This window comes from Oncorhynchus mykiss, chromosome 2 (genome assembly GCF_057628025.1).
Source record: "Oncorhynchus mykiss isolate SJ-2025 chromosome 2, ASM5762802v1, whole genome shotgun sequence".
NCBI lineage: Eukaryota > Metazoa > Chordata > Actinopteri > Salmoniformes > Salmonidae > Oncorhynchus > Oncorhynchus mykiss.
Window position 1 is genome coordinate 38,829,302 of NC_143023.1, and position 23,323 is coordinate 38,852,624.

A 23,323-nucleotide genomic window follows, 5' to 3' on the forward strand; every position below is an offset into this window, starting at 1 on the left:
TCCTAGTACTTCCCAAATTATGTTCTAATATAAACCACATTGGGTGCAGCTAAGCTGTGCGCATTAAATGTATCACTCAGCAAAGAAGAAGGGGGCAAGGGTTCAGAGTTTCCATTTAGCCATCCAGTCCTAGCATTCCACCCCCCTAACCCCCAATTAGGTTGGCAGAGCCACCTGGTAAAGTAATGTAATCTACCCCTGTAAATCTCCTGAGCATCCAAGGATCATGAGCACATCACCCTGCATATAAATAGGCTATAAACAACAACATAGAGGATGCTGACTTAACAGTCGCAGAGAGAAAACAGCAAGCTGCTGTGGATTTCTCCTTTTCGTTCACATCAACTGCTCTGAAATTGATATGGTAGGAAGGGGTCAGGTACCCTAGCTGTTAAGAGTGTTGGACTAGTAACCTGGGTAAGAGAAAGGAAACCCAGCTGAAATGCATACGTGTGAAAAGCACAACCAACATCCACAAGGTGACACTAATAGCGCCGCCCCCCTTCATTTTGATGAGGCTAAAGGCGCCCGCACAGCTACATAGGTTATGTTTGCTCCAAGAAGAACTTGGTTAGGCGAAGCGACAGTGTGTTCTCATACATACTCTGCTTAAAAATAAAATAAAAACATACTGTTGTTTGTCCCACTTGAGCCACCGTAGTAACATTGCCAGAAACCCTTCCTCAGTATAACCTCTATTAATCTAAGGTAAATCAAGAAAACTGTCATTAATTTTGACGTTTTTGCCGAGGACATCTTAGTTATGCAGTATTTCTCAAGTGAATTTTTTTGCATGAAAACTTGTAGACTCTGGTTGAATGACAAACACTCCTACTTGGAGTAGTACTGTTGACCAATCACCAACGACTTGCTTCAAGAAAAGAATGTAGTGTGCACGAACAGCCGGAAAAAAACCTGCCAAAGACCAAAATGTCATAATATAGGCGCAAACTGTTTAGACTGGGAAGCTTTACCTGTCAGCCTAGACTCCAGGTATCTGTGAGGTGGTCATTCCACCTGTCAAGAAAAGAGCGTGATAATATGGGCCACATTCAGTTGCAGATAGAAATGCCATAAATAGAACCAACATGACTCCTTGTTCTACATGTTGGAGATGCATGTTTGTTCTACATAACATATTTATATCTGGTCGTTTCAAAACGTTGTGTCCTGCTGAACCTGCTCCTTGAGTGGACAACGGTTCTAGCCCTAGAGCAATGTGATGTGCAGAACAGTGAGAGAAAAGTATAGGAAGGAACAAAACACAAGCCCTTCCCTCCCCCTTGTTATATATCACAGCAATTGCTCAAGAGGCTACAAAGTAGGGCCACAGCAACATCAGGAATTTCAGTGAGTATTTCTGGGCAGACAGATCAACTGTGCTGGCAAGAACACGCACCTCGAAATTACATAACGGGGGCTTGAGTGGTTTAATGGAGGGGTGTGAGAGAGTCTAAACTGAGCCAAGGGGGATGCTATACAGTTGTATCAGAAACACAGTGTCAACATTAGCTGAAGATCCCATATTCCAGTTGACGTTAGTCCAAATGACTGGAAAACAGCGGATTATCGCTCTGATTAAATTCGCCACACAGATCTCGCTTTCTATCTACCTAGATATAGTTTATGCCAGTTAGATATTGGTATATTGGCTAGCTAAATAACGAACACGGTCAGTAATACCCAGGATCCTTGGGACGCGCATTCACTAAAACCTACCCCTTATCTTAACCATTTTAAAATGTTAACTTCAATAGGGCGGAAGAATAGGATGGACCCTTTTTCTGCCATACCTGAAAATGAACTCCTTGAGTGTGCCGAGATTAGCACATGTGTAATTTCGGGTCGAGAATACGTTCTCCTCTGCCAGCTGCTGTTCTAGAGTTTAGCTAGCTAACCGTCTCTGTTTTGACTCAAACAACACTACAAGCTGCTAGCAACTGCAGAGTCCTGCCCATTTTAAAATAGAAAGGGAACGTTCCATTTGTCTAGATCTGATTATGATAGAATTGGTAGACGGTGCAGTATAATTAATGAACATAGAGCAAACAAACTTCATTTATTGTCTTGAGACCCAAGTAAATTACAACAGAAGTCATTTCTGTGCCTTTGTAGCATTGCGGGCCTGAGAAACAACATAAGAAACACATACGCATATAAACATTTAAGAAAGAACAAAACGAGTTAAGCATAAAGCATAGTAGACTATTTCGCATTTGGAGGACATATCGGTCACAGTGTTGACTTATCAGTCACCCCAGAACAGTAGTTAAGATTTCACAGTCCGGGAGCTAGTCTTGTTCACTTTGGCATACAGTGGTGAACGTCTTGATGAGTTCGAGCAAACTTTGGTTTTGTTGACTTTGGCATAGACAGGGAACGGAACTTCCCCCTTTTCATCTACCTCCTCCAGGTGGTTGCTGCCGTCTGCTGTCTGTTGTTGAGAAGCCTGGTTGTCTGTAGTGGGCCATGGATTACAAACCTCTGTGGCGACAACGTCATACACTACGGACCCAGTGTAGCTGCTGTGTCTTCGGACACTGCTCTTCTCCAGCTCAGGTAAGGGAGGCAACTGCCTCAAAGCCTTCTTCACCGGCCTTGGGGTGTTCTGCCCTGGGAAAGACCCTGCATAGAGAGAAAAATAAACAGTGAGCTGAGTGTGATGTGGGGAAACATGTCCAATTCCAAGTGTGATGAACAACTGACTCTGACCTCTGTGCCCTCTTTGGGACTGGGTTGACTTTCTTTTTGAGGATGCTGGTCCAATGATATTCTTCCTTAGTTCTGAGGTCTTGGCCTCAGTTGAATCTGGGGGCTGCAATGAGCAATCATATAAGTACCAGCAGAGGGAGCCATTGGTTTCAGTTCAGTTGGATTATTCCATACATTTGAATTCCAGCTTTACATTAAGTTTTTATTTATTTACTATTTTCTGGAGCAGGACATCCACAAACAACAGTTAATGGTCATATAAATGAATTGGTAAGGTGAATGGGACATTCCCAGGTATTTTGTACACTGACCCTTTCACCAGAGATCGGTCCCATTTCAGCCAATGATAACCTGGAAGTCTTTCTACTAATGGAAGAATGCAGACAGGATGTCAGCAATACCTTAAAAAAAATGCTCATAAAGGGCCATAATACAGGAAGAAGTATTACCTTTTTGAACGGATCGCACATATCATTGATACTATGGGAAGCAGAAGGGATAGAAGACACAGGCTCCACTGCACTGGTGACAATAGTCTCCACACAATCTCCAGAACCATGGCATTGACTTCCTGACATCCACAGAATAAGAAAAAAAGCACACTTAGTTCCAAGTTTCAGTTTATGGCACAACAAATCGATCATAGAATTAGAGGCGGCAGGTGCTGCCTGGGTGAAAACAGGTGTACAAAACATTTTGAAGGTAGTCTTTGGATGACTCGTGATAAAATGTTCATATTTGAAGAAATACTATGTCACTCCTCATTTTTGAGGTAAGTTAATGCCTTTATGATCTTGTCATGTCCACAAGGATCATTAAAAGCACATACGTACGTGTTTTGGCTGCTATGCATTATTCAGAGTGTGTAGAAGAAGCCTCTGTGCCAGGCTTTGCCAAGGGTTAAATCACACATTCAGAATTTCTCTTAAGAAAGAAGTTGAACATCTATAGAATGGGTGCTTACCCTTGGATGCCTGTCTCCAGCTTGTGAACGGAACACTTTGCCTCACCAAGACAGACCACCAGCTGTAATAAATAGAAGCTGCAAAGAAGTTTGGGGAAATTCAGCACTACCTCTTTGGTTGTTATTTTAATTGCACAGCAGCAAGGTTCACCTGTGACTTCCGCGAAGCTGAGTTCTCTGCTTCTCTATTTCAAAAAGTCCATACTCTAAAACAGCTTGCTCTCCTCATCTGCACTGATCTGATATCATAATGTTGATACAACGGTGAGCACTGGTGAATGTCTACAGGGGCTTTCCACTTTATGAGACGATTGTCCATGCCACTGGACCATTCTCACTGACATACAGTAATATCATGATTGAGAGTAATGAAATGCCATTTCAAATCAAATCAAAGTTTATTTGACGCGTGCGCCGAATACAACAGGTACCTTACAATACCTTACAGTGAAATGCTTACTTACAGACCCTAATCAACAGTGTGATTTGTAAGTAAAAAAAATAGGTATTAAGTGAACAATAGATAAGTAAAGAAATGAAAGCAACAATAAAAAGACAGTGAAAAATAACTGTAGCGAGGCTATATACAGGCACCGGTTAGTTGGGCTAATTGAGGTAGTATGTACATGTAGGTATGGTTAAAGTGACTATGCATATATGATTAACAGAGTAGCAGCAGCATAAAAGAGGGGTTGGTGGGGGGGGGGGGGGGGGCAATGCAAATAGTCTGGGTAGCCATTTGATTACTTGTTCGGGAGTCTTATGGCTTGGGGGTAAAAACTGTTGAGAAGCCTTTTGGTCCTAGACTTGGCGCTCTGGTACCACTTGCCATGCGGTAGTAGAGAGAACATTCTATGACTGGGGTGGCTGGAGTCGTTGACAATTTTTAGGGCCTTCCTCTGACACCGCCTGTTGTAGAGGTCCTGGATGGCAGGCAGCTTAGCCCCAGTGATGTACTGGGCCGTACGTACTACCCTCTGTAGTGCCTTGCGGTCGGAGGCCGAGCAGTTGCCGTACCAGGCAGTGATGCAACCCGTCAGGATGCTCTCGATGATGCAGCTGTAGAATCTTTTGAGGATCTGAGGACACATGCCAAATATTTTCAGTTTCCTGAGGGGGGATAGGCTTTGTTGTGACCTCTTCACGACTGTCTTGATACATTTATATATCCTGATTTACATTTACATCAGGATATATCTATTATTTTATTAATAATTTCAGGATTAATTTATTATTAATTCATTATTTTGTCCCACAGGCCACACTCCTTCATACATCTCACCAGGAAAACAGTGCTGAATGTCATTGCTGATCTCATGTTGCATTAGGTTAATAAGTAGAAAATACAGACCTGGATAAAGTATCCAATTTTCATACTTGAGGAAAAGTAAAAAGTAAAAGTCACACAGTAAATACTACTTGAGTAAAAGTCAAAGTATTTGGTTTTAAATATACTAAAGTATCAAAAGTAAATGTAATTGCTAAAATATACTAAAGTATCAAAAGTAAAAGTATAAATAATGTCAAATTCCTTATATTAAGCAAACCAGATGTACAATGTTGATGATTTTTTAAATTTACAGACACTTAGACATAATTTACAAATGAAGCATTTGTGTTTAGCCAGTCCACCAGATCAGAGGCAGTAGGGATAACCAGGGTTGTTTTTCTGTACTTATGCTTCACAGGGAAAATGTATGGAGTAAAAAGTACATCATTTTCTTTATGAATGTAGTGAAGTAAAAATAATAAAAATGTAAATAGTAAAGTAAAAAATGTAAATAGTAAAGTACAGATATCCTCCCAAAATACTTAAGTAGTGCTTTAAAGTATTTACAAAAAATACTTTCCACCACTTGAGAAAAAAAAAAATATGCAAAGGATTTTTAAAACTTTTTCATTTGTGGAATTGACCTGTCACTCAACAGTACAGTCGTACGACGAAGAAAAACAGCGGTGCAATTCACAGAGCCGTGCACTCGTAATTTTTTCCCTAAAAATCATATCCAAAGGCTAGTTCACGTCAGCTATTTTACGTAAGGGTAGTGGGAGGGTTCAGTCAGTTGATAAACCCATGTAAGTAAGCATTGACAGTCAACACTTGTAAATTCTTTCCAAAAATATGTCATATGAAGCGCTCTTGTTACAGTTTGTCTTTCATTGGTAAGGATTAGCTAAAGTGTTAGATAGAGAACTAGAGCATAGAGAATTCCCTGTTCCTTTATTAAATAATCTCATGTTAGCTCAGCTAGCTAGCTATTGTAGCTCAGACAGTAACTGGCTGGATAGCTGGCTCTATCGTAATCTGGACATTTTGGGCATTTTTTAAAAACGATATCGAGTTGAAGCCCAGACGACACAGGTACAACGTTTTTTTTTAGGGAATGCTAGAAATATATAGTTAAGATGACGGAGCTGTGTCTGTATTTTTGGGGAGGCTAACCTAGACTGCTGTCACTGTGCGTATACGGTTTGTTGTTATTGGCTATTGGTAGCTAGCTTCCCAGCAGCTAATCCAGCTAGCCACCGTTAACGTTAATTTGCTAATGTAAACATCACCAGTCGCAATGGCTAGTATTAGGAAGGAATTTTGTGTACATAGCTGTCTGAAGACCACCGCTTGGCTAGTTGAGATATAACCAGTTGTTGTTCTAGTTAGCTAACAGTTATGTTTCAGTATTTAAACCTCAAACACTTGGGAACCCCTCATCAATTTAGGTGTAAATTACTCCTGTGTCCATTGACTGACGTACCTAGTAGAGGAACAAACATCTATGTTTGCACATTAATCCTATTTAAGTAAGCTTGTTCTTTTGTGTGATGTCCGTTCTATTCTATTTCTCAAATTGCAGCCCATTCCTTAGAGACTGTGCAGATGCCATCTGACCTTTGACCCTCGGACCCTGCACCTCTGGTCCGTGCTCTATGACTTGCTGTGAGGCCATGTCTGCTGTGAACATCACCAGAGATATCCTGCACAGGCAGATCAGGGTGAGTCTAATGTTTTAAGCCCGTTTTTATGAAATAAACATACTGCCCTAACTAATTCCCACAGAATTTAACATTTTCATATTTTCTTTTCAGAATACATGAGCAAAATCAACAACTCTGAAATGCAATCTGCATTGCAATCTATTCACCAAAATGCTGTAATTATGTTGGACAGAGTGAGACAGGAGATTTTGGGGAGAGACAGGTGATGTTTTGCCTTAATGTCTGCAGGACAAGAGAGCATTGGGCTTCCAAAGGCAGTATCATGTCACAGACCCCTTCATCAGTAGACTTGGACTGGAGGCAGAGTTGCAGGTGATTTGTGTGTGTGTGTGTGTGTGTGTGTGTGTGTGTTACTGCACACATACAACATTAATTCCTTTGCCAATCTGACAGCCTGTTACTGTTGTGTCAACAGGGCCACACTGGGTGTGTGAACTGCCTGGAATGGAACGAACAGGGAGAGTAAGTCCTGAGCTGAAACCAGGGTTCTATTTAAATGACCATATTTAACACTTTTACATTTATGTTGGCCTATCTGTAATGTTTACTATTGTTCTATGCAGTCTGCTGGCATCGGGCTCAGATGACCAACATTGCATCATCTGGGACCCCTTCAAACACAAGAAGCTCACCACTATGCACACAGGGCATGCAGCAAACATCTTCTCTGTGAAGGTAAAAACATAAACTGCTTGATGGGAAAATCTATTTGTGTAGAAAAGAAGCTTCTTTCTTATTTTATCCTCTCCTTTTTCCCCCGTGCCCTCTTGCAGTTTCTCCCTCACTCAGGTGACCGTATCCTCGTGACGGGTGCAGCGGACACCAAGGTTCACGTGCACGACGTGTCGGTCAAGGAGACCATCCACATGTTCTCCGACCACACCAACCGCGTCAAGCGCATTGCTACAGCCCCCATGTGGCCTAACACCTTCTGGAGTGCTGCGGAGGACGGCATCATCAGGTCAGAGCCCCAGTAGCTAGCTAACCATTGGAGCATCCTTGTCGCATCCAAAGATGTTCATTGGTTAAGGTGACACTGTGTCAGATACATTGTCAGATGCATCATGTTATATCTACTGGCTTGTAGTAGAATATCGAAGGTGAAAAGATGACATGAAACAGTAAGGTTGGAGTGGAAGTGTTATGCCATGGGCCTCTTTCTTACCTCAAGCTGTTCCCTACCAGTTCCTTGGCTCTCCCAGGCGCCTCTTCTCTGGGTCTCTGTGGCCACATGCCTCCAGCAGCACTTCCATCACACACTGTCTTGGAGGTTAATGTATCTCCAGAGAATACCCTTTAACTACCCTTCAAAGCTCAGGTGCGCAGTGGGCATTGGGGACTACTGCAGATGCGTGGTTGGCTACAGGCAATGGTTCCCATAAGGGGGTCAGCTCAGACAGAGGCAGTGGGGGGGGGCTTTAGTATCTTACTCTCTCTATAGTACGTCACTGCCTGACTGCCCCCGCTGCTTATGACTCAACTGGCCAATGTTGCAATCGTGGCTTGTTTTTTTTTTTTTTTTGACTAACCTAACCAGTAGTCTACAACTTCAAAATATGGCTCCCACGTACAGATAGTGTAGTAGTTAGTAGTTTCTTTTTGAGCAAGCTGGCTTTGGACACAAATTGCAGTTTTAATTAAACCTTGCAATTAAACCTTTCAAAAGTCTAGTATTTGATTAGAATTCAAAACAATATTTTAAAGAGCTTAGTTCTGACTCTCTGGAGATGATTGATGTCCTCATGATGTGCTTTCTTCTACAACTATTTTAGGCAGTATGACCTGAGGGAGAGCAGTAAGCGTTCAGAAGTGCTCATCGACCTGACGGAATACTGTGGTCAGCTGGTGGAGGCCAAGTGTTTGGCTGTCAACCCGCAAAATAATAACTACCTAGCAGTGGGGGCCAACGGGCCCTTTGTACGCCTCTACGACATGCGCATGATCCACAACCACAGGTGTGTAGTAGTCAGGCTCGAATCCTAACTTGAGATCGATGCATGTGACTCATGTTTCCATTGACCTGAAAGTCCAAGTCATCTCAAGTCTGACGTTAGGATTTAGCTCTCGCTGCCTTTACTGTCAAATTTGAGTTTAATTGAATCGTTTTTAATTTCATATCACGTAAAGGAATATGCACGACTATTGGATAGAACGTCTAATATGTCTCCCTACTACTCTGGGCTATCATCAGTCATACCAATGTTATTTTCTCAGCTTTGAGACTTCTTATATACACAGATGGAGCATGATTTGGTAATAATTTATGTTTCTCTCCTCCACTTCCATTCACAGGAAGTCTGCGAGTCAGAGCACATCGGCAGGAGTGCACACATTCTGTGACAGACAGAAGCCCATCCCAGACGGAGCGGGGCAGTATTATGTCGCAGGTGTGTGTGTGTGTGTGATCGTATGGTTTGGCTTATTGCACAAAATGTATTAATTTTAAAAAACCCGCTGTGAACACTTTCTATGAAGCCCATACAGTATCTACAATGTATTATAAACAGTAAAAACACACATGGACAATGTGTGGGTTATAACGCAGTCATTTTCTGTATATGGAACTAAACTAGTGGGACAGGTAAGGTGATTCTGTATGCCTCTCACCCAACTTCTTCTCCTTGATCCGTTACCTCAGGGCACCTGCCAGTGAAGCTCCCTGACTACAATAACCGCCTGAGGGTCCTAGTGGCCACCTACGTCACCTTCAGCCCCGACGGCACCGAGCTGCTAGTTAACATGGGAGGAGAACAGGTAAGGAAGGCTGCTTCCTAGAAGAGGAAACGTCCTAGAAGTTAAACCTCCAGGTCAGCTCACCATCTCTTTCTCAGATTGTCAGGTTTGAATTGCAACAAGCATACTACTTTATGCAAATCATTAAAGTTGATGATTACCTGTGGTTGGTTCAAAAGGGTAACTTTGCCAGGAATGTGTTTTCTCTTGTCTGCAGGTGTATCTATTTGACTTGACGTTCAAACAGAAGCCGTACACCTATCTGCTTCCCAAAAAGTGCCAATTAACAGGTATGACTATGGAAATAGCCCAAAGCTTACTACAGTATTTGGCCATTAAAATGACATATACAGAATGTATTATTTATGACCAATGGAGTGGGGTAGTTGCTCGCTGAAAGTCTGCCCACAGTTTATATGCAGATCTGGGCATTAAAAAGTGAATTCTTCAAAATGCCTTGCAGCAGCAATCTACATCAAGGTACATTGTCTATGTGACAAATTACTCTCTCGCAGGGTGACATCAACCACCAAGGTCATTATCAATCACTTGACAATAACCCATGTAATGAAATGCATTTTTGACAAATGTTCCTGTCAGTGCAGTTACATCCACTTTGCGGCAAATGTTCTTTACTGTGTTGTACCGCAGTACAACTTTGTAATGCCCAGAACTGTATGGGTATTTCTAAAATCTTGATATCCCAACAGATGTTCAGAATGGAAAGACAACCAACGGTGTGTCAAATGGAATTCACTTGCCAGCCAGCCGACTTCGATTCGCAGAAAGCAAAGTTTTCTCTGGGTAACCTTTTTTCTCATGTTTGATTTTAATTGTTCATTTTCACCCACATGTTACATTTAGCAACAGCCTAGCCCCAGTGTATTTCTAGAAACACTACGGTAGGGTGACATCCCTAGTTTCTCTCTTATCACGTTCTCATCTCGTCCTCATCTTTCTTCCCTAGTTCTGGCGAGCTGCCTCTTCACTTGGAGCGGATAAAGCTACAGGCCAACGACGCGTTTGCGCGGCAGCAGTGGACGCAGGCCATCCAGTTCTACAGTCTGGGCATCCACGAGGCCAGCCACAACGCCATGCTGTACGGGAACCGCGCCGCCGCCTACATGAAGCGCAAGTGGTAAGGCGGCTCTTTCGACCTAGAGCCCGAGCTAACCCATTAGCCTTGTTTACTCTCCTTCTGTGTTTCTCCTATTACAGAACATGGTCATGTTCAGTAGGGCATACTGTAGCAAAATGTTTTGCAACGGAAGAACAAAAAAAACGTTTGAGTTCAGGTATAACGTCCTTGTTTCGTCACGTTTAAAGTGGTTTACCACTATGCCGGTATGTGTGTGACTGTGTGGTATTTACTGTTGTGTGTGATGTGTTCTCTCTCTCCCCCAGGGACGGTGACCACTATGATGCGCTGAGGGATTGTCTGAAAGCACTGTCCCTCAACCCTGGGCACCTGAAGGCCCACTTCCGGCTGGCACGCTGCCTCTTTGAGCTGAAGTATGTGGCCGAGGCTCTGGACTGCTTGGATGACTTCAAGGGCAAGTTCCCCGAGCAAGCCCACAGCTGCGCCTGCGACGCCCTAGATAAGGATATCAAGGCCGCCCTCTTTTCCAAGATGGACTCTGGTGAGAAGGGATTAATGGTGATGCTGGGTTGGTTAATCGTCTGTTTCCCCCCACAAATAAAGTGTGATTTTGGCTGACCTCTGACTTTTCCCATCACCTTTCCACATTGACTTACAATATGTGTTTTTATATGATGTCGAATCAATTCAAAATACCTTATGTATTCCACAAGTGCAATTGTGCAAATTAATACAGTGTTAATTAGAGTACAGATATTTTCTTTGTTTATTTCCATGTCGTGTCTGTTTTGTAGCTGGGGACAAAAAGGGCAACAGCTCAATCCGCTTCCACACGTTCAGCAGGAAGGAGTCCATCCCGGAAGACGAGGTCGTCTTGAGAGAGCGCAGCTACGACTACAAACACCGCTACTGTGGTCATTGTAACACCACCACAGACATCAAGGAGGCCAACTTCTTTGGCAGGTCAGTGGAGCATTTTAGACACTGATATATTATACGTTCTAAAAACACTATGTTAATATTAGTTGTTGACCTAAAAAAAAAGCATGAGCTGACGGCGCACATTTTTTTTGTAGAGGTGCTGGCTAATGTATAGTCAACCCTGAAGAAGACACTGCGTTCTAAAACGTTGGTTATGTTTCCCCATTACATTTTTGGGAGGATACAGTGCATTCAGAAAGTATTCAGACCCCTTTACTTTAAATCAAATTTTATTTGTCACGTACACATGGTTAGCAGATGTTAATGCGAGTGTAGCGAAATGCTTGTGCTTCTAGTTCCGACAATGCAGTGCTTCTAGTTCCGACAATGCAGTAATAACCAACGAGTAATCTAACCTAACAATACCACAACTACTACCTTATACACACACAAGTGTAAAGGGATAAAGAATATGTACATAAAGATATATGAATGAGTGATGGTACAGAACGGCATAGGCTAGATGCAGTAGATGGTATCGAGTACAGTATATACAGTGGGGCAAAAAAAGTATTTAGTCAGCCACCAATTGTGCAAGTTCTCCTACTTAAAAAGATGAGAGAGGCCTGTCATTTTCATCATAGGTACACTTCAACTATGACAGACAAAATGAGAAAAAATAATCCAGAAAATCACATTGTAGGATTTTTAATGAATTTATTTGCAAATTTTGGTGGTTATATAAGTATTTAGTCACCTACAAACAAGCAAGATTTCTGACTCTCACAGACCTGTAACTTCTTCTTTAAGAGGCTCCTCTGTCCTCCACACGTTACCTGTATTAATGGCACCTGTTTGAAGTTGTTATCAGTATAAAAGACACCTGTCCACAACCTCAAACAGTCACACTCCAAACTCCACTATGGCCAACACCAAAGAGCTGTCAAAGGACACCAGAAACTAAATTGTAGACCTGCACCAGGCTGGGAAGACTGAATCTGCCCTAGGTAAGCAGCTTGGTTTGAAGAAATCAACTGTGGGAGCAATTATTAGGAAATGGAAGACATACAAGACCACTGATAATCTCCCTCGATCTGGGGCTCCACGCAAGATCTCACCCCATGGGGTCAAAATGATCACAAGAACGGTGAGCAAAAATCCCAGAATCACACGGGGGGACCTAGTGAATGACCTGCAGAGAGCTGGGACCAAAGTAACAAAGCCTACCATCAGCAAGGGCATTGAAGATGAAACGTGGCTGGGTCTTTCAGCATGACAATGATTCCAAACACACCGCCCGGGCAACGAAGGAGTGGCTTCGTAAGAAGCATTTCAAGGTCCTGGAGTGGCCTAGCCAGTCTCCAGATCTCAACCCCATAGAGTTGAAAGTCCGTGTTGCCCAGCAACAGCCCCAAAACATCACTGCTCTAGAGGAGATCAGCATGGAAGAATGGGCCAAAATACCAGCAACAGTGTGTAAAAACCTTGTGAAGACTTACAGAAAACGTTTGACCTCTTTCATTGCCAACAAAGGGTATATAACAAAGTATTGAGAAACTTTTGTTATTGACCAAATACATATTTTCCACCATAATATGGAAATAAATTCATTAAAAATCCTACAATGTGATTTTATGGATTTGTTTTCTAATTTTGTCTGTCATAGTTGAAGTGTACCTATGATAAATTACAGGCCTCTCTCATATTTTTAAGTGGGAGAACTTGCACAATTGGTGGCTGACTAAATACTTTTTTGTCCCACTGTACATATGAGATGAGTAATGTAGGATATGTAAACATAATATTAAGTGGCATTGTTTAAAGTGGTTAGTGATACATTTTTTTCCATCAATTTCCATTATTAAAGTGGCTGGAATTGAGTCAGTATGTTGGCAGCAGCCAACTTAGTGGTGGCTGTTTAACAGTCTGATGGCCTTGAGATTGAAGCTGTTTTTCAGTCCCTCGGTCCCAGCTTTGATGCACCTGTACTGACCTCGCCTTCTGGATGATAGCGGGGTGAACAGGCAGTGGCTCGGGTGGTTGTTGTCCTTGATGATCTTTTTGGCCTTCCTGTGACATCGGGTAGTGTAGGTGTCCTGGAGGGCAGGTAGTTTTGCCCCCGGTGATGCGTTGTGCAGACCTCACTACCCTCTGGAGTGCCTTACGTTTGTGGGCGGAGCAGTTGCCGTACCAGGCGGTGATACAGCCCGACAGGATGCTCTCGATTGTGCGTCTGTAGAAGGTCGTGAGTGCTTTTGGTGAGAAGCCGAATTTCTTCTTTGCTGCTGTGCCTTCTTCACAATGCTGTCTGTGTGGGTGGACCAATCCAGTTTGTCCGTGATGTGTACGCCGAGGAACTTAACTTACTACCCTCTCCACTACTGTCCCGTCGATGTGGATAGGGGGGTGCTCCCTCTGCTGTTTCCTGAAGTCCACAATCATCTCCTTTTGTTTTGTTGACGTTGAGTGTGAGGGCCCTCACCTCCCCCTGTAGGCCGTCTCGTCGTTGTTGGTAATCTAGCCTACCACTGTAGTGTCGTCCGCAAACTTGATGATTGAGTTGGAGGCGTGCATTGCCACGCAGTCGTGGGTGAACAGGGAGTACAGGAGAGGGCTCAGAACGCACCCTTGTGGGGCCCCAGTGTTGAGGATCAGCGGGGTGGAGATGTTGTTACCTACCCTCACCACCTGGGGGTGGCCCGTCAGGAAGTCCAGTACCCAGTTGCACAGGGCGGGGTCGAGACCCAGGGTCTCGAGCTTGATGACGAGTTTGGAGGGTACTGTGGCGTTAAATGCTGAGCTGTAGCCGATGAACAGCATTCTCACATAGGTATTACTCTTGTCCAGATGGGTTAGGGCAGTGTGCAGTGTGGTTGAGATTGCGTCGTCTGTGGACCTATTGGGGCGGTAAGCAAATTGGAGGGGGTCTAGGGTGTCAGGTAGGGTCGAGGTTATATGGTCCCAAGTTTTCTTGGGAACAGGAACAATGGTGGCCCTCTTGAAGCATGTGGGAACAGCAGACTGTGATAAGGAATGATTGAATATGTCCGTAAACACACCAGCCAGCTGGTCTGCTCATGCTCTGAGGACGCGGCTGGGGATGCTGTCTCGTCCTCAGAGCATGCGCAGACACATTTTGTTACGTTACAGCTTTACTCTAAAATTGATTTTTTTTAAATAAATAAATGCATCATCAATCTACACACAATACCCCATAATGACCAATCAAACAGGTTTAGACATTTTTGCAAATGTAAAAAATAAATAAAAACGAACATTGCATTTACTTTGGCAGCGATTACAGCCTCAAGTCTTCTTGGGTATGATGCTACAATCTTGGCAACCCTATATTTGGGCAGTTTCTCCCATTCTCTGCAGATCCTCAAGATCTGTAAAGTTGGATGGTGAGTGTAGCTGCACAGCTATTTTCAGGTCTCCAGAGATGTTCGATCGGGTTCAAGTCTGAGCTCTGGCTGGGCCACTCAAGGACTTTCAGAGAACCGAAGCCACTCCTGTGTTGTCTTGGCTGTGTGCTTAGAGTCGTTGTCTGGTTGGAAAGTGAACCTTCACCCCAGTCTGAGGTCATGAGTGCTCAGGAGCAGGTTTTCATCAAGGATCTCTCTGTAGTTTGCTCCGTTCATCTTTCCCTCGATCCTGACTAGACTCCCAGTCCCTGATGCTTCCACCACCATGCTTCGCTGTACGGATGGTACCAGGTTTCCTCCAGACTTGACATTCAGGCCAACGAGTTCAATCTTGTTTTCATCAGACCAGAGAATCTTGTTTAGATGCCTTTTGGCAAGCAGGTTGTCATGTGCCTTTTACTGAAGAGTGGCTTCCGTCTGGCCACTCTACCATAAAGGCCTGATTGGTGGAGTCGTGCGGAGATGGTTGTCCTTCTGGAAGGTTCTCCCATCTCCACAGAGGAACTCTGGAGCTCTGTCAGAGTGACCATCGGGTTTTTGATCACCTCCCTGACCAAGGCCCTTCTCCCCCGATTGCTCAATCTGGCCAGGTGGACAGCTCTAGTAAAAGTCTTGGTGGTTCCAAACTTCTTCCAATTAAGAGTGATGGAGGCCACTGTGTTCTTGGAGACATTCAATGCTGCAGACATTTTTTGGTAACCTTCCCCAGAACTGTGCCAGGACACAATCCTGTATCGGATCTCTACGGACAATTCCTTTGACCTCATGGCTTGGTTGTTGCTCTGACATGCACTGTCAACGGCGGGGCCTTATAGACAGGTGTGTCTACGGTTGTGAAGGGTCAGAAACCTTCTGGTAAATTTACGGAATTTTTCCATGGGAAGTTAAGCCCGTGAATTTGGGGAATTTTGCTTAAATTAATCAGAAACGTTAGCTTATAACAACAGTGAACCTTTTTTGTGGGATACACATAAGGCAATTCTAGGTCTTATTTTGGTTAAACTATCCACAATTCAATGGAATTGCAACCCTCTGCATGCACAGTGCATTCTTCCATCACGTGTACAGCTGATTCTCAAGATCTTGCACACTAATGAGATGCTATTGAGCCCACACTACTACACTCTGAGCCAAAGACTACATGCTTTCTGGTAAGTTTTGATTACAATACTGGGTGGGGTGAATATATTTTATGACCTATATGATTTTTTGTTAACTAGTAAATAGTAGCCTACAACAAAGTGTTTTTTAAATACTTTCTAACTTGTTAACAATTTATATTAGTTCATTTTTGCTACCATGTGGGTTTTAGCTTGCTTGATCCTGCTAACGAAGGAGTGTTAATTCACCTGTTTCCATATGGTTCATTTTAAAATATTTATCTTACAAAGGAGTTGTTTAATCTAACTGCTTAACTATTTATCTGTACATGGAATTGTATTTGTTTGTTTTTTACTCATTGTTTTCTAATCTTTACAGGAAAATGCCACGGGTCACTATGTGATGTGTGGAGACATTACACTGCAGCTAATGTAGAAGGAAAAGCTGTGTACATTTGCCAATACTGTGCCAAATCATATGTGAAAAATGCAACAAAGATGCAGAATCATCTGGCCAAGTGCATAAAGTTCCCTCAGCGCTCACAACAAGCAACCTCTGACAAAAGTCCCTCTACTTCTATTCAAGGTGAAAATTATGAATCAGACACCTTATCGATAGCAACAGGAATCAGACGTTTTTTTGACTCAATGGAGGAACGTAGTCAGAGAAATGTTTATGAATGTCTTGCTTGAGCTGTGTATGCAACTTGTTCACGTCTGATGCTCACAGGTATTGGAAGAGATTTCTGAATGTTCTTTGCCCAGCATACACCCCTCCAATGCTTTATCTACTAATTTGTTGGATGCAGAGTTCAAGTGAAGTTCAAGCACATCATAGAGAAAGCAGACTTTATTGCAAACATCTCTGATTGGTGGTTGAATGTTCATGGGCAGGGAATAATTAACTACATCTCAACCTCTCAACCAGTATTCTACAAGAGCACAGACACAAGGGACAAGAGACACACCGGTCTCTACATTGCAGATGAGCTGAAGGCAGTCATCAATGACCTTGGACCACAGAAGGTATTTGCACTGGTGACAGACAATGCTGCGAACATGAAGGCTGCTTGGTCTAAAGTGGAGGAGTCCTACCCTCACATCACACCCATTGGCCGTGTTGCTCATGCATTGAATCTTCTCCTCAAGGACATCATGGCACTGGAAACAATGGATATACTCTACAAGAGAGCCAAGGAAATGGTTAGGTATCTGAAGGGTCATCAAGTTATAGCAGCAATCTACCTCACCAAGCAAAGTGAGAAGAATAAGAGCACCACATTGAAGCTGCCCAGCAACACCCGTTTGGGTGGTGTTGTCATGTTTGACAGTCTCCTTGAGGGGAAGAAGTCTCTCCAAGAAATGGCCCTATCACAGTATGCTCATATGGACAGCCCCATCAAGAGGATCCTCCTGGATGATGTATTTTGGGAGAGAGTGGTAAGCAGCCTGAAACTCCTGAAACCTATAGCAGTAGCCATTGCACATATTGAGGGAGACAATGCCATCCTGTCTGATGTTCAGACTCTGCTTGCAGATTTAAGAGAAGAAATCCATACTGCCCTGTCCACTTCACTGTTGCTCCAAGCAGAGGAAACTTCAGTTCTGAAATGCATCAGAAAGCGTAAAGACTTCTGCCTGAAGCCCATACACGCCGCAGCGTACATGTTGGACACAAAGTATGCTGGCAAGAGCATCCTGTCTGGTGCAGAGATCAACAAGGCCTGTGGTGTCATCACTACTGTCTCGCGCCACCTTGGCCTGTATGAGGGCAAGGTTCTTGGCAGTCTGGCGAAGTACACTTCCAAGCAAGGGCTTTGGGATGGAGATGCAATATGGCAGTCGTGCCAATATCTCATCAGCCACCTAGTGGAAGGGACTTTGTGGATCTGAGGCTCGTTCCCCTGTTGCCTCCATCATCCTCCAAATCCCACAAACATCAGTCGTCTCAGAGTGCAACTTGTCCTTGTTTGGGAACACACACACCAAAGCACGCCACAGGCTGACCAATACAAGGGTTGAAAAATTGGCGGCAATCCAGGAAAATTTGAGGCTTTTTGAGCCTGACAACGAGCCATCCTCAACAAGGTTGGAAAGTGACAGTGAAGATGAGGCCTCAAAGACTGATGTTCAAGAGGTGGACATTGAGGAGGTCCAGGGAGAAGACATGGAAGCCTGAGAGGAAGACAACCAAAGCTTTAGTCTCTATACTGTCATTTTACAGATGTATGTTGAAAACATTTTTGGGAGATGTGATGGATCATTCAATATCTTTTGTTCCATGAAATCATCCCATGTGAAGAGTCAACTTATTTAATTAAATTTGTAACAATTTTATTATTTTTCCATTGGAAGGATTTAATCATTTGCAATTGTCTACTTATGATAAGGTGAAAGGTTTATGTGTCTGTCTCCATATGATATGGTAAATATATCCAATGCATCTACATTTAAAAATGGTATTAATATTAATTTGCATATATTTCCGTTAAATCCTATATATTACAAATGGAAAGATTCCACCTCTGCATATTGCCCAAAATGTGTGTGCCTTTCCAAATCATGTCCAACCAATAGAATTTATCACAGGTGTACTGCAATCAAGTTGTAGAAGCATCTCAAGGATGATCAATGGAAACAGGATGCACCTGAGCTAAATTTCAAGTCTCATAGCAAAGGGTCTGAATACATATGTAAATAAGGTATTTTGCTTTGTCTTTATGGGGTATTGTGTGTAGATTGAGGATTTTTTTATTAAATTCAATTTTAGAATAAGGCTGTAATGTAACAAAATATGGAAAAGGGGAAGGTGTCTGAATACTTTTCATATGCACTGTATATAAATGTACAGCTTTTTTTTTGTACATTTTAAAGAAAACATGATGCTGTTCTATAGAAACGTTGGTGCCTCCTGAAGAACTTCATCACACGTTCATGAGCAGTTCATAAGGTATCAAATTGTGGTAGTTGACATAAGAATGAAATAATGCTCATGTACTGCTTATGAACTTTTTGATTATGAATGCATTATGAAGTCCTTATTTAAGTACCCTTCAAATGAAATGTTACGGAAATGTCTCTGCCACCTGATCAAACAATGACAAGGTTCAGTAGTTGACTCTCAGTCCCTTTGAAAAATATAAAAGCAACATGTAAAGTTTTGGTCCTGTTTCATGAGCTGAAATAAAGATCCCAGAAATGTTTCATTCGTACGGATTTCTCCACAACCAAAAATTGCACAATGTATTTACATCCCTGAGTGAGCATTTCTCCTTTGCAAAGAAAGTCCATCCATCTGACAGGTGTGGCAAATCAAGAAGCTGATTAAACAGCATGATCATTACACAAGTGCACCTTGTGCTGGGGATATTAAAATGTGCATGGAGCATGCAATTGGCATGCTGACTGCAGGAATGTCTACCAGAGCTGTTGCCAGATAATGAAATGTTCATTTCTCGACCATAAGACGGCTCTCTCGTTTTTGAGAATTTGGCAGTACGTCCAACTGACCTCCCAGCCACAGACCATGTGTATGGAGTCATGTGGGCAAGCGAATTGCTGACGTCAACGTTGTGAACAGAGTGCCCCATAGTGGAGGTGGGGATATGGTATGGGCAGGCTTAAGCTATGGATGATGAATACAATTGCATTTTATCTATGGCAGTTTGAATGCACAGGTCTTGAGGCCCATTGTGCCATTCATTCGCTGGCATCACCTCATGTTTCAGCATGATAATGCACGGCCACATGCTGCAAGGATCTGTACACAATTCCTGGAAGCTGAAAATGTCCCAGTTCTTCATGGCCTGCATACTCACCAGACATGTCACCCGTTGAGCACGTTTGGGATGCTCTGGATCGACGTGTATGACAGATTGTTCCAGTTCCCGCCTATATCCAGCAACTTCGCACAATCATTGAAGACTAGTGCGACAATATTCCACAGGCCACAATAAACAGCCTGATCAACTCCATACGAAGGAGATGTGTCGCGTTGCATGAGGCAAATGGTGGTCACTCCAGATACTGACTGGTTTTCTGATCCACACCCCTACTTTTTTAAAGGTATCTGTTTCAAACAGATGCATATCTGTATTCCCAGTCATGTGAATTTATTTAAATTGACTGATTTTCCTTATATGAACTGTCACTCAGTAAAATCTTTGAGATTGTTGCGTTTGTATTTTTGTTTAGCGTGTGTATATATAAACCCCACCACCCACAGTAAAGGCCAGTACATTGTGAGCGGCTCCGACGACGGCTCCTTTTTCATCTGGGAGAAGGAGACTGCTAACCTGGTGCGGATCCTCCAGGGGGACGAGTCCATAGTCAACTGCCTGCAGCCTCACCCCAGTTACTGCTTCCTGGCTACCAGCGGCATCGACCCTGTGGTGCGGCTCTGGAACCCCAGGCCGGAGGTCATTATCAACATTATTAAATTCTATTAAATTCAAATAACTTAATTTCCCCAATGAGCAAACTTCTTTTGTGTGGAATGGTAGGCTATATACAGCGAGAAACAGGACCAAGGACACTATGCATAGAATAGATGCACTTAAGAAGCAATCCATTCAATCACCAACATGATTGATTCTCTGATTGAATGTATTTGTTGCAAAAAATTTTTTTTACTGCCAATGCATTAAAAACTATCAAGGTTTACGCAATAAATGAACCCAATAGTACATCTGGTTATTGGATTGTCACAATTGAGGCTGCAGTATGACCTATCCTTTCTTATGGCCTCCTTTTGTAGTAGTCTGATGTAAAAAATAATAATAAAATAAAAAATAAAAGGCTGACTTTACAATACACCAGAAGTGAACCCTTTTCTTACCTTTCTTTCTCTCCATCCTTTTCCCTCTGTCATCCAGACGGAGAGTGAGAGTGGGAACGGTCGCGTGGTGGAGGACATGGAGGGTGCCGCTGCAGCCAACCAGCGGCGTATGAATGCCGACCCCCTGGAGGTCATGCTGCTCAACATGGGTTACCGCATCACGGGCCTCAGCGGCCGCGGGCCAGAGGGCTCAGACGATGAGGACAGCTCAGACGGCCAGGTGCAGTGCCGGCCCAGCTAGACTAGCGGGCCCAACACCACATACAGTATGAAGGCAGCAGGACGCAAGGCACTCCTCCCCTACCCCCTCCCAAACCCTGAGGCTGTCTGTGTGTGTGTCTGTGAGGAGGGGAAAAAAGCACCATAGATATTCTGTTTGTCAATGTTTCATTCACCCCTCTAAAACGAAAGCAACATTGAGTGAATGTCATGTCACAGCTCTGCACTATGCACTGCCCTCCTCTTTCACATCCCGAGGCAGGATTGGAGGAAACCAGTTTGGCGAGGGGATTCCACGGGGGTGACGACAACGACCTTTCACCTTTTTTTTAAGAACACCAACGACATCACCTCGGCCTCTCCCTCCGTTGCTCCGAGGCTGGGGGTATTGGGCCTATACGGTAAAGAAGCACTCCATCACTCCCCAATCTCTCACTATGAGCTAGGAGTCAACCACTTCTAAACCCTCTTCAAGGAGGAGCGCGTTGGAGGGAAACACTACAAGCAGAAGCCCCCGGCCTCTGGTAGTGTAGCCTACAGACGGCTCAGAGGTTAGAGGTCAAAGCGAGGCCCCGATAGTCGGTGTCCTCATTGGAGGATGAGATTTGAGGCCACCGGAAGTTGCTTTGTTTCATCTCTAGTGGGCTTTTCAATTGGAGTATAAGAGGTCACACTCAGCCCCTCTCCAGCTCCGAAAGTCTCTACATAAAGTTTTTGATTTACAATCCTTTTTTTAAGTTGTTGGAATATTGGTCAACAGGAAGAGAGCACAAGAAGTCTTGACTTTAAGTGTTACCCAGTCTTGAAGTGTTTCTCCAACTCAAATTAAATGTGTTGATAGGATTGTGCTCCTTGTTTCTTTTAAACTCGGTCTGACAAAAAAAAAAATGTTTTTCTCTGCATTTGTAAGTTTTGAGAGTAAAAAATGGCCAAGGATCCATGTTGCATTTTGCTTTGTCTGTTGTTGAGAAGTTCTTGTGGCTCTATATGCCTATTTTATTGACAGGTATGCAAAATGTTTCCCTTTTACTTTTATTATGTAGGTTAAGACAAAGCTGTCAGACTGAAGCAGTAGCTCCTCACATTTTCTCCAACACTTAGACATTTGCTCCTCTGTCATTTGTTGATAACAATGTAGAGACGGATAATTCTAAAGGAGGGTTGTGGGGTTACGTTTAGGGGTTTGATTTAATTGATAGTCAGGTGTTGATTGGTCAGAAAATCTGTTGAATTTGTTGTACTAAAGGTTGCAAAATTCAGGTAATTTCCACAAGTTTCCCAGTTTTTCGAGATATCCCGGTCGGTAGATAACCGGGATTCGGATGGAATAAGCACAAAATCGGGAATCTTTCAACCAGTATTTCTAGAAAACCTGGGAATTATGGGAAAGTTAACCTATGTTGGACTGACGCTCTGAACAGAGAGAGGGAAAGTGAAGAAGAGAGAATGGTATTTCACTATCCTAGGGCAATACCACCAGTCCTAATATCATTCATGCATGGCATAGAGGCAATTTCATAGACACTATCCATTTGGTGTCTTTTGGGGTTCAGGATCCCTACACGAGCACTTTCAGCTTTTCCCAGAAAGTTTTGGGGGAAGAATGGGATAGGGATTTTTCCCTTCCTGTAGCTTTGGAGCCAGCATGAGTCCTCTGCTGCAGTTGGAGTTTTGCTTATGAGGTTATATGAGATTTTGTCTAAAGGTAACATTGTAAAGGGCAAATTTGGACAATGAGCCTCTTGGTCCTCTGGCCAACCAGCAAACCTCCAGCTCACTGATGACGTGGATTCAAAGAAAACCTAAGGATGGAATCCTCTAACACTAGGCTTCCATGTATAATTTTTGTTAAAAAAGTCATTTAAGACATTTTTTTATCTGTTTGTTTTCTTTGGGAAAAATCCAATGACAAATTTTGCTGCAAGAGAAAAATAAAAGAGGTCTAATATTGTTGAACCACTTGTCTTGAGTTTGTGTTTCACCTCCGACCTGTATTTAACCAGGGTAATGATGATTTGGATTGTATTACTATTGTTTTCCACCTGCACACTGTTCCAGGTGCAGAAATATAGGCTACACACAGGTCCACAACTATCCACTCAGCAGTGGTGTAAAGTACTTAAGTAAAAACACTTTAAAGTACTAATTAAGTAGTTCGGGGTACCTGTACTTTACTATTTAGCCAATTTTTACTACACTACATTCCTAAAGAAAATAATGTACATTTTACTCCAAACATTTTCCCTGACTCCCAAAAAAACGATTTAAATTTTGACAGGAAAATGGTCCAATTCACTTATCAAGTGAACATCCCTGGTC

General features: G+C 43.0%; 1 protein-coding gene and 1 pseudogene across 31 annotated transcripts; one reads left to right on the forward strand and one right to left on the reverse strand.

Moving 5' to 3' along the window:
- The first annotated feature begins 1,917 nt into the window (after positions 1-1,917).
- On the forward strand, positions 1,918-22,960 carry LOC110489537 (WD and tetratricopeptide repeats protein 1). 30 transcript variants are annotated; one of them, XM_090199253.1, is made up of 16 exons: positions 1,918-2,559; positions 6,529-6,667; positions 6,899-6,982; positions 7,086-7,132; positions 7,234-7,345; positions 7,444-7,631; positions 8,443-8,625; positions 8,963-9,057; positions 9,309-9,424; positions 9,597-9,693; positions 10,114-10,207; positions 10,371-10,541; positions 10,808-11,043; positions 11,297-11,465; positions 20,174-20,366; positions 20,823-22,960. In XM_090199253.1, the coding sequence occupies exons 2-16, from the start codon at positions 6,602-6,604 to the stop codon at positions 21,024-21,026; spliced, it is 2,055 nt and encodes a 684-aa protein (XP_090055379.1). In that variant the 5' UTR covers positions 1,918-2,559; positions 6,529-6,601; the 3' UTR covers positions 21,027-22,960. The 30 variants fall into 30 exon arrangements, 24 of the variants coding, with proteins under 24 accessions (XP_090055379.1, XP_021417956.2, XP_090055470.1 ...); XM_021562281.3 differs by having other exon boundaries at positions 9,621-9,693; XR_016486548.1 differs by lacking the exon at positions 1,918-2,559 and adding an exon at positions 5,570-5,752 and having other exon boundaries at positions 20,143-20,366.
- On the reverse strand, positions 2,041-3,276 carry LOC118940039 (uncharacterized; annotated as a pseudogene). Its single transcript, XR_016486576.1, has 4 exons — positions 3,162-3,276; positions 3,024-3,078; positions 2,713-2,815; positions 2,041-2,625 (listed from the first exon to the last, which is right to left on the reverse strand). The product of XR_016486576.1 is annotated as an uncharacterized LOC118940039 (transcript).
- Positions 22,961-23,323: the final 363 nt, after the last annotated feature.